This window comes from Colius striatus, chromosome 1, assembly GCF_028858725.1.
Source record: "Colius striatus isolate bColStr4 chromosome 1, bColStr4.1.hap1, whole genome shotgun sequence".
NCBI classification, from domain to species: Eukaryota; Metazoa; Chordata; class Aves; order Coliiformes; family Coliidae; genus Colius; species Colius striatus.
Window position 1 is genome coordinate 203,385,734 of NC_084759.1, and position 11,501 is coordinate 203,397,234.

General features: G+C 42.3%; 1 protein-coding gene across 3 annotated transcripts in view; it reads left to right on the forward strand.

Moving 5' to 3' along the window:
* PRKCQ (protein kinase C theta) overlaps positions 1-11,074 on the forward strand; it is a 67,616-nt gene extending 56,542 nt beyond the window's left edge. For 2 of the 3 annotated variants that reach the window (XM_061989491.1, XM_061989483.1), the window contains 4 exons: positions 47-185; positions 4,874-5,062; positions 7,413-7,541; positions 9,221-11,074. In XM_061989491.1, coding sequence (XP_061845475.1) covers positions 47-185; positions 4,874-5,062; positions 7,413-7,541; positions 9,221-9,376 — 613 coding nt within the window. In that variant the 3' untranslated portion in view covers positions 9,377-11,074. Of the gene's footprint in view, positions 1-46; positions 186-4,873; positions 5,063-5,787; positions 5,857-7,412; positions 7,542-9,220 lie in introns of those variants that run through there. The other variant, XM_061989500.1, reaches the window with a different exon arrangement.
* The last annotated feature ends 427 nt before the right edge of the window (positions 11,075-11,501 follow it).

The window sequence follows — 11,501 nt, forward strand, 5'->3', positions numbered from 1 at the left end:
TGTCTGTAACACTTTAAAAGAGAGATTTCCTTCTCTTCCTCCACAGAGACTTGAAGCTAGACAACGTCCTCTTGGACAATGAGGGGCACATCAAAATTGCTGACTTTGGGATGTGCAAGGAGAACATGTTTGGAGATGCAAAGACAAGTACTTTCTGCGGGACTCCTGACTACATTGCTCCTGAGGTAGGCACGGTGTCCAGGGAGGTCAGTAAACTGCTGAGGGACAGAAAACATGTCTTATGACATGGCTGTTGGTCAGTGGTGGAGGGTGCAGAGTAATAACTTGCTTTTGAGGTTCAAAAACAGGCTAGAAACTGGATTTCACTTTGACTCAGGCTGCATTGCCGTCTGGCATTGCTTATTTTTACGGCTAATTTGTTTTTCATGCAAATGGGTCTGGGAAGCGAGTGGTGCTTAGCTTAACCAAGAAAGAGAGTGCTTAATGGGCATCCAGTTTGGGCCATGGCAGAAGCAGCTCCAAGAGCTAGGTCCTGTAGTTCAGGGGTAGACACAGCATGAGGAATGAGCATGTTTCTTGTCTGCCTAACAGCAGGCTTCCATGGCTGTACAGGTGCTTCGGTACCTGGTAGGGATCCATGAGCACTTCTAAAGGATGATATTCATCACAACCTAAGAGCAAATACAGAAATGTGGGACAAAATACCCACCTGGAGCTGATTCTCCCTTTAAATTGATTAATCACCTTTTAGAGGCTGAGTCCATGATAAATCAGAGATTTGTGTTCACCTTCCCTCTGGGATATGCCTTGATGCTTGAATAGAAGTAGCACTCATAATTTTGGACTTCTGTCTTGCTCAGACAGATTCTTTTATCACTGAAAACACAGCCTGCATCACAAGCCAGAGCTAAATAAGGTAGCATATGCTCTGAAATGGCTCTGCTGTCAGAGATATAACCTTAAAACTGAGTGTAGGCTTGAAAGTTTGTCTAGAATGAAAAACAACCAATAGCTGTTTGTAAAAGGAATGGAGATGCTTGGCAACATAAACATGTGTCCAGTTTTGGGCTCCCTAGTTCAAGAGTGATAGACAACTCCTAGAGAGAGTCCAGAGGAGAGCTATGAAGATGCTGAGGGGTCTGGAACACCTCTATTATGAGGAAAGGTTTCAGGAGGGACCTGGGACTGTTCAGCCTGGAGAAGAGAAAGCTGAGTGGGAATCTTGTAAATGCTGATCAATATCAAAATAGGAGGTGTTCAGAGGATGGGGACAGCCTTTTTTCTGCTGTGGCCAGTGGCAGGACAAGGAATAGCAAAAACAAAGTGGAACAGAAGAAGTTCCACTGGAATATGAGAAACAACATTTTTGCTGTGAAAGTGAGGGAGCTCTGGCCCAGGCCGCCCAGGGAGGGTGTGAAATCTCATTCTCTGGAGGTTTCCAAACCTGCCTGAACACGTTCCTGTTCCCTCTGATCAAAGGGAACCTGCTTTAGCAGGATGAGCTCTAGAGGTCCCTTCCAACCCCTACCATTCTGTGAGAGTGGTCACATGTCCTGATTTTACCCCTCTAAATGCCAGTAGTGAGAGGAGAGTTGTTGTTCTCAAGAGGGCAGCTGGGATTTGAATTGCTAATTCTGAGCTCCAGACTATCTGATTCCCTATTTTGGCTGTGCATGGGACCAGAGCACCTCATGTCACTGCAGGAATCCATCCCTGGAGAGCATTCCTCCACAAGTTGCCTTCTGGTGAAGGAGGTTCTAAAACTAGATATCATGGAGTTGTTCAGGGCCAGAATGAGCTAACAAGGAGAAAGCAGAGCTTGTAGCTTATGTTAAAGTCGTTCTCTGCCCCCTTGACTCAAAAAGGTTGGGGCTGGCATGGAGACAGTCTCCAAGCAAAAATGTACCAGCAGCTCCTCTTCTTCTTCTGCAGTTGATATCTACTCATACTTGATGGAGAAAAGCTGAACTTGGCCTCTATGTGCCCATACAATAAAAGTGAGTGGTCACAAACCTCAGATTCCAGCTTGTCCATAGAGAGATCCTTTGTCCTTCCCTTTATTTCTCTCAATTTTTCTCCCCCTCCTCCCCTAGCAAATTTAGATAATTTGGACTAGATCCCTCCAGAACAGAGAAAGCTCCCTTAACCTGCTGACTTCACACAATGATAGATCTTCCCATGAAGAGGCTTTGACTAATTAGCTGGCAAATTAGGACAAAAGATTGGGACATTTTTCAGCTCAGAGAAGATCCATCCATGCATCACATCCAACATCTCCCTGAAATCCATTCATTTGCCTTTCAAGATCCCGCTCCCGATTTCAGTGTTTTCATGATGGATATTGGTATTTTCCAAATAGCTTTTAAATCTTTTGGGTTTTTTATCCCCTCTGCTCTAATTCACTGACCTTTTACTGTGCACCAAGGACTCTATTCTGATCTCAGTTCCACCACTGCTGACACAAAGGCTGGCTTCTTCAAATCAATTGGATTTGTATTGCCTAAGAGCAGGTGTAAGTGTGCTCTGCAATCAAGCTGCAATTGTCTTTTATTCCACTTCAATATGCTTTTATTTATTAAAACCAATCCCAACCTTATTTTCTGATCCTAAAAAGAAAAGATCCAAGTCATAATCCATTATCTGTGATTTTACTTCACGGAAAAGAGAGACTAAAATAGCTCAGAGTTTTATTCTTTACACCATCATTATTTTAGAGCTTCAACGAGTGCATATAAAACATTTTACCTCGAAACTGCAAGCCCTGCTAGATTTTATGGATCATCTCTCCTCCCAGAGGCAGGAGCTCTGGACTTTTTGTCAGTATTTCAATGCAGCTGCTAGCACTGTAATTTGTTACAGACCCAACACCTTGGCTACAGCCTTGCAAATAAGTGCAAATAAGGGGGTTTTGGGTCAGTAGACAAGCATTTTTTTTAATTTCTAAAAATATTGAGGGGGGGAAAAGAAATCCTTACCCTGCAATGAAATTGCTGAGTTTATTTCCTTTTCCCAGAGAATGGCAAAGGTAATAAATCTTTTCTTTGACAGCCGTAAAACGTTTAATTTCGGTGTACAGACGTTTTATACTTTGAAAGCTAAAGCCTTATAAAAGTAATGTGTCTTTCAGAAGGAAAAGGGATTGTTTTGTTTATAAGTGATCCAGAAGAAATACATTAGGAGTCTTGCTGATTCCTTTTATCTTGGGCTATAAGTGAAACACATTGTATGTGTTGCATCTTATATTCAAATAGCTTTTTTGGCCTTTTTGTGTCTCTCCCTTTTCGGCACATTTGGAGGCAGATGTGTTAGTCATAAGCACTCTGTATCAGCTTGGATTTAGTCTTAGATACCAGAGGTGCATCAGAGGGGGATACTTCTCACCTTATATGAGAAAATTCATCTAAAAATGAAGCATCAGTTGGCACTTTATAGTGTTGTAGAAGGACAAGCGTCCCAGAAGACAAGTGATCCTTTCCTATCTTAGGTGTGTAAGTCATTTAAATCACCATTTTCTCTCCATTGACTACAGAGAGATTCTGGATAACTAAATTATTAAGACATGTAACTTTCAGGCTATAAGATTAATCTGGGCTCAAGCGGCAATTTACAAGCAATGAAGACAAGATATGAAAACAGTCAAGAAATTACTCACTCACTTCCACTGTATCTCAGAGCCAGCAGTAAAGATCACCTCTCTAAATCACAGTTTTTTCAGCTATCAGCAGTTTTGTATGTACTGATCTAGACAGTTGTTTTCACTGGAATTAAGCAACCGCCAGGGTTTGTCATTTGTATCTACACTGTAGCTACAATATAAAGAATCACATTGCAACCAGGCTGTGAGCTCAAGAGTAAAGATTGTGCCTTAAAATGAATCATTCCCCTCTCCAGCTCTAAAATCCTGATAAGGATCCTAGATATTACAGTCACATGTACCTTTAGACATCTGCAATGTAAATAGCTATGCATGAGAAAGTTGTCTAGGCTCCTTGATAAACAAAAGAGACAAACAAGGGCTGCACTTTACAGCAGGTAGATATTTAGCTGGATGTTTAAAATTGGACTAATTCCCTTCCTTAGCTATAAAAGGAACTAATGATAACTTGTTCAGTTCTAGTTCTCTCCATGACAGATATCTAAAGGCAGGTGAGGTTAATTTTGCTACTTCAAAGGGGTGGTTTGAGATCGTGGTGGTTTCTGGACATGTTTGTAGGGGATACCACATCTCTCCTTCCAGCTAACCCCCACTCAGCCTCTACACACTGGATGTATCCTTCACTTTATAGCTGACAGAGAAAGGCACAAACTAACGGACTGACTGAGGACAAATGGCCACTCCTCTACCTATAACTCAGTTGGTCTCAGAAGGACAGATCAGCAACTATTTTCTCATGTTTTTCCTGGGTCAGATTTTACTGGCATAGATTCACACCATTTCTACTGATAGTCCTCAAGTACCCTGCCACACTTGTGATAGTAAAAGATGACTTGTGTGAGTTAAATCAGTCCCAAAATGCTAACACCTAGCTATTTGTCTTCTTGGACTTCACAAGCCTGATCAGAACCTTTGGGAGCACTTGGAGAGCAGGTAAAAGATGATTGGTCTCCCTCTTAATGCTTGAGATCCCTCTGGTAGCCAGGCATTTGCTCAAGTAAGTTAAGAATTACATGCAACCTGTTGTCTGTAGTGCAAAGGACTTGTTTTGGCACCCAGGTATGGCTGTGACTTGGAACTCCTCGAACCACAACCTCTGCACCACTGGGAGATGCTCTGTCTCATGCATCTCATGCTGCAGGTATGAGGAAGCTGCTCTCCTGGGGAAGCAAAGCAGCTGTTGAAATGTCAGGAACTGACCACTCTTTCAAAGCTGAAATACTCATTTTCATCTTTGTCACTCCTCTCTTTGAGCAGATACTGCTGGGGCAGAAGTACAACACCTCCGTTGACTGGTGGTCCTTTGGTGTCCTCCTGTATGAGATGCTTATTGGCCAATCTCCTTTCCATGGCCAAGATGAAGAGGAGCTTTTCCAGTCTATCCGTATGGATAACCCGTTCTACCCTCGCTGGCTTGACAAGGATGCAAAGGACATTTTGGTGAAGGTAAAAATTACCAGACATCAAATAAAAGTCTTTTTGCCAGAACTGTCATCTTTGATTTGTGGATCTTCATCTGGTGTTGAGAGAAACAAACTTAGTGTGATAGGACCAGAGTCTCTTTCTTCTCTGTGGACCTCAAACTTAAGTCATAAGACCATCTTTCTGTCTTCTTTCTCCTGAGCTATGATGATGGCTTCTCACATCCAGAAAGTGGGATCACAGAGTATCAGATACCAGTAGAGATCTGTTTATTTGCAAAGCAATCCCTATGGTGCAAGGTATCTTAAATCCTGGATACTCTGGATATTCTGACAAGTTTCAAACTAAGAGTTACAGTGACTTCCTTGATAATTATGTCATTGAAGCAATTCTTGTGCTTCAGAGATGTGAGGACATCCAGGGTAGATTGCTTTGGTGTTCAGCTTGATTTCCAGTGGAGAACATTTTGTGTCTTTGCACTGAGCTAAAGAGCAGGAAAACAAAACCTGAGCTATGTCCTGAAGTGGCAGATTTACTTAAGGTAATAGCACCATGTCATCTGGATTTTTGGTGCTTTGAATCTCCTACATAGCAATGCATAGTGTCCTTTCTGTGTGGAACACTCTTCTGTTTCCCTTTAACAGGCATCCTCCTTGTCTTTTAGACTCCCTTCCATAAACATTAATTTTTTTCATTACATCCTTCTCAGCCCTGTGTTAGCATTGTGTCTTTTCTGGTTTGGGATGCAGATTATTATGGAGTTTCAAGATAAAAATGCAATGAAGTCACAACTAGTCTAACAAGTTGCCTCCCCTCAGCTGGGCTTTGGACTGAAGTTGGACATACCTAAAGCATTTTAACTCAGGATGGAGCATGGGAATGGAGCATGTACAGAGGCTTATAATGCCCCAGCTGATGTGAGGTAATTTGTTCCTCACAAGATTTTGCTCATATTTGACCTACAGTCACTCCCTTGACTTTTGTTGAGGAAGACATACCATAGCAGACTGAGATTTTGAATAGGACATATGCTGCCATCTTTCTGCACAAACAGCTTGTATTTCTGTCAGAATTAGAGATAGTAATAACCTTTATATCAATCAATAAGCTTTCCTACTGGGAAGAAAGCCCATTTTCTCTATTATGGGCTATTCCTGTTGCCACTAACTCTGGACAATTCCATATTCCACCCTCCTTTGCTGCCATTTTTGGTGTTAGGCATTTCTATTTGTACTTTGCTGAGTGGTATCTATCCTGTGCTCGCTGTTGGCCAAATAGAACAGCAAAAAACTTCTACCATATGTAACCCAAATCTATTCTGAGATGACCTGCAACAGTAAAATGCTTTTGAAAATTTGCCCTTACCTCTGAAACAGGACATACTGTCTACATTCAGGTCACCTGCTATCAAGTGTTGCCATTATTCCTCTCCACTGACTTTAGAGGGATCTGGCTCTCTATAGGCCAGCTGGCCTGGAGATGCCAAACATTTTACTGCAGATATAAAGATGAATTTTATACTATTCACACCCACCATTGCAGCAACACTTCAGCTGAGGAAAGTTGAGAGGAGCTTTGAAGCATTTAGTGCTCCTGAAACTCTTCCAGAAACATTCCAGCTCCTTACAGAGCCAAACAGCTCCTTCATCACTGTAAAAACATCTATGACAGAATGGGTTATGTTTACACTAAACTGAAGAGTAGCCTCAGACCTGCATGTAGCTGTTGGTTTAAAGATGTCCCAACTTTAAGCTTTTCCCTGTCTTCAGCAGAATCAGTCATTCCACAAGACTCATAGCCTGAGTGTGCAGTCAACACAAGCTGTCTGAAGTGGGAGTCTTTTGACAAAGAAGATGGTTCTCAGCATCTAAGCTAGTCAGTGGAGAGAAGCAACCACTTCCAGGATGTCTACAAAGAAGATGGTTCTCAGCATCTGAGCTAGTCAGTGGAGAGAAGGCAGTCACTTCCAGGGTGTCTCTTATCTCATGTTTAACTGTGTGAAGGAGATCAGATGCTTTTCACCTAAGATGACTGTTTATCAATTATGAACAGTCAAATAGTGACACTCCAAGTGTGCAAAGGTATAAGAGATGAATGCAACCCACATAGGTTAGACTAGTATTTTCACAAATCATGCTTATATTTCAACTCTAAAAACCAAGAAATTGCCCAGACTTAGGTCTCTAAGTTTTAGCATGTTAGGCTAAGAATCTGAACTGATTCCCCAGTCAGAAGTGTAGTAAGGTAAAGGAGTGCACATTCTCACCAATCATGCTTGAGTTCAAAGTCTGAGACCTTATCTTGTAGGACTGTCCTGATGAATACACTGTTATTGATACAAGACTAAAGCATTTCTCTTTTTTCAACATTCCAGCTGTTTGTGAGAGAACCTGAGAGAAGACTGGGAGCAAGAGGGAACATCCGCCAGCATGCCTTCTTCCGGGAGATAAACTGGGAAGCTTTGGAAGAAAGAAGGATGGAGCCTCCTTTCAAACCAAGAGTGGTAAGGATGCATCTTCTTTCAGTCCCACCCACCTCATGTCTTTTTTATTTTCCTGACCTATTCATTTCCCAAATATTTCAACCCTCCAGCACACACTGGCAACAAGCAAGCCAGGACCTACAGTAATGTTATAAACCCATTTACTTACGGTCGCTGTCCAAAAGCTTCAGCCATGGGTCTTTAATATCAGAGACATTAAATCCTGGGTAGATTCAGAGAGCTGGCATTTCACTAAACCTCTGCTTCACACTGCAACTAATGGTTACAGGCACAGAGTGAAGGCTTTCAAAGTGCCCTAAAACTTTCAGGGGTATCTTTTGGAGCTGCTCTGCACATTCAACCTCTCTGTCTAAAAGCAGATGGAGGACTTGGGTCTTGGGCAGTTAGAATGAAAAGGATTCACTCTAACTTGAATGCCCAAATGAAGTTTAAGTTGGCCATAGGCTATGTGGTATGTTGTGCACATTGGATACAAGCAGCTAAAAGCATTCACGGTTTGGACCTACCACAGCCTCACTGACTGTACAGCCATTGGAAAGATAGCTATGAATAATGTACACCTGTAGTCTGGACTGCCTGGCTTCATCACCCTGACTGCTCTTCTGATGGTTATAAGCCCAGGTCTGGTATGCCCAAACCTGAGGAGCCACAAATTACTTATCACTTTCTCAATTACATGCCAATTAAAACACTTTCCCTTAATAACATAAGTGCAACCCATTCTGTAGGGATTAACTCTGTAGAAGGTAAAGAAGGAAAAGCAGTTCAGGTATCTAGGTGATCAGCTAACTCAGGACAGTCCTGTTAATAACAGTCTTATTTAACTATTAAAGTCCTATTAATAACAATAATGTAGTTCACAAGTGCATCATGCTTGAATTTTACAGTCCTTCACAAGTGTTACTTAATTGATGGGTCCAGCCCACTGTGTTCCAAACCTGTAACATTCCAGAATTAAAGGATCACAGGCTCAGTGCCTCCTCTGTAATATTTAATCTCATTACTACTTTAATAGAATGGTAACAAGCAAGTGATCAGAACTGATTCCTGAACACTAAGAATCCAGACAGAAGTTCACTACAGTTTGACATGTTACTGTGCATCATTTGGGCTGAAGTGAATAATCACTGTGCAAAAGGCCATGAGCAAATGCACTGCAGGTTCTCTGTCTGAACTCCCAAATAGTTTGGCTGAGCCTGATAGGAACAGTACCATTGTAATGAAGATCTAGGGTCTGGAGCACAAGTCTGATGACTGAAGGACCTGGATTGTTCATGTCTGGAGAAAAGGAGGCTGAGGGGAGACCATCTCGCTCTCTGCAACTTCCCTGACAGGAGGCTGTGGCCAGGGTGGGGAGTTGGTCTCAGCTCCCAAGTTACAAGTGATAGGACCAAGGGAAATGGCCTCAAGTTGTTTCAGGGGAGGTTTAGATTGGATATTCAGAACTTCTTCACTGAAGGGGTTGTCAATCCCTGGCACAGGCTTCCCAGGTCTGTGGTGGAGTCCCCATCCCTGGAGAGATTCTAAAGCTGTGGAGCTGTGGGGCTGAGGTATGTGGGTTAGTGGTGGAAGAGTTGGACTCAATGATCTTAAAGGTATTTTCCAACCTAAACAATTCCATGATTCTCAGATCTGAATATTAGTGATTTGACTTCATTTTTCTTTTCCTTTTCTTGAAGAAATCTCCAAGTGACTGTAGCAACTTCGACAAGGAATTTCTAAATGAGAAACCTCGCCTGTCCTGTGCTGACAGAGCACTGATCAACAGCATGGACCAAAATATGTTCAGCAACTTTTCTTTTGTGAACCCTAAAATGGAGAAAATATTTTCCTGAGATCTGCTTTACCAGAGGGGTTCTCTGTAATGATTTGAGTGACACTGTGTCAACTGAAGACTGTGCATGGTTATTTTTATCAAGAACCCACCAGAAAAACACCTCAGTGAAAGTTTGTACCATGCCTGGAGGCTTCCAGCCTACTCCAGTCTGTAGCAGATGCCAGTCACTCTTCACTAATGATGAAGTTTCTTCACAGTATCTTTGGTCTCTCTTCTCTCTTTTCCCAATGTTCCTCAAGTTGAGAGCATCTGAAAGTGAGGAGGTACCAAAACCTGTTCCCCCACTACTTGTACACACAGCCAATGGGTTTCTCTGCAAGGAAAGAAAAGAAGTATATTTGAGCTTCTGGTGATATCGGTGACCATTTCTGCAATTCTCACCTAAGCCCACCTTCTTCTGAAGGACAAGTGGTTTGCTCAAGGCCTGAAGGTGTCTGAAGGGAAGACTTCAGTCTGGTTGTTTGTACCATTTTGAAGAAGCAATTTTACTCCCTACACAGTCTAAAAAGAATGTTCACAGGTAGTAGGATTCAATGTTGCTCCACTGGGACAAAGAGACTTTGTAGCTGCATTCATACACCTCAGTCAGAGGCACTGGAGCAAAGAACTCAACCTCTAAGGAGGATCATTGCCCTGGCAATGATCAATATGTCAAGATGTCATCAAATATCATCAAATGTCAAGATCAATACAGAAAACCAGTGGTTTACACTTAGTACTTGATCAGGAAGGATGAGAAGAGCAGAAGGCATCAAGAACCCCTGTTTTAAAGCTTTAACTGTCCTCACACCCTCCAGGCTCAAAGCAAGATCTGGACTGGGTTTTCTGGAGTTTTATCCTAAAACTGCATGAGAAAGATGGGAAAGATTTCCTCAAGGCATTGTTTGACCATCATAAAATTGCCCTTCCAGTCACAGCCTTGGCATGTTTTACTTGAAAAGTAGTAACAGCTCTTGAAAGGCTGATATACTTTCTATTCCTCTAAATGATGTCCCAAATCTTTGGCTCTCATTGCAGACATAAGTCAACAAGCTGCACAGGGCAGGCCAGCACACCAGCTGAGAGGGGTCCTCTCCTTCACCTCGTGACATGTTGCTGTATATTCAACCCCTTTGCACTCTGTCCAAATAATCCTTCCATTATGGGATCCCTTTAAATAAAGATGCACCATTATGTGAGGTTGGAAAGATGTAGAACTGCTCAGTTACTCCTTGTCACCAGAACCCCAGTTAAATACCAGATCAAAATTAAGTCAAAGCCTAAATAGAAGAGTAATAGTTTAGACTTAGACAGTCACTCAAGTGTGTGTAAGGCTCTAATTGAAGTGTAAACATTTGGAGCTTTGTTGCATCAATCTCTCCAGCCCATGGAGAGGATAAGCTCTGGAGTCATCCCCAAATCAGAGATGCTGCACCACCTTCTCAAATTGGACCTCCCAACAGCATGATTGCAGCCTTGCAGGCAGTGCTGGGACATTTTTGGCAGTGACTGCAGACACCAGATCCTGCAGGACCAAGAGCAGAAGTGCCTAAAGTCAACAAAAGCAGCAGAGAGCCCTGAAAAAGGCTTCAGTCCAGAGACTCTCATGGAATCCTTTCTTGTGCTGTGTGAAATGCAGAGGGCATCTGTGCTCACAGTTTGTGCAGCAGGTCATTGTGTTCCATTAGAACAGTTAACATGGTTTTTTTAAATGCCAGTGCTGTTTGTACAGTTTAATAAAATGTTGTGTACAATTAAAAAATGGGTATTGAAGTGAATAAGCAAGGACAAAGAGCAGAGGTGCTTAGAAAAGTCATAAAAGTTGTTTTGTGCTTTCTAAGGAGTGTTGCCCAGGGGAATTTCAGCCCATAAATACCCAGGATCAGTGAGCACTTGAAGGACTGTAAATACTTCACAGAAAAGTATCTAAACCAAGGATTTGGTGAGATGTAAAGATATCCAAGAAGAGAGTCAAATGTTCCTTTTCACTGCCAGAAGGTGATACAGCTGTAAACAGGATCTGGTGTCTGAAAGGGATTGCAGAGCCAAATGTGCAGAGGTCATTACTATTAAAGGGAGACTCAGACCATCTCCTTTTGACACTTGAATGAGGTTGGATCAGCCAAGTCCTGGGAGGACCAAAC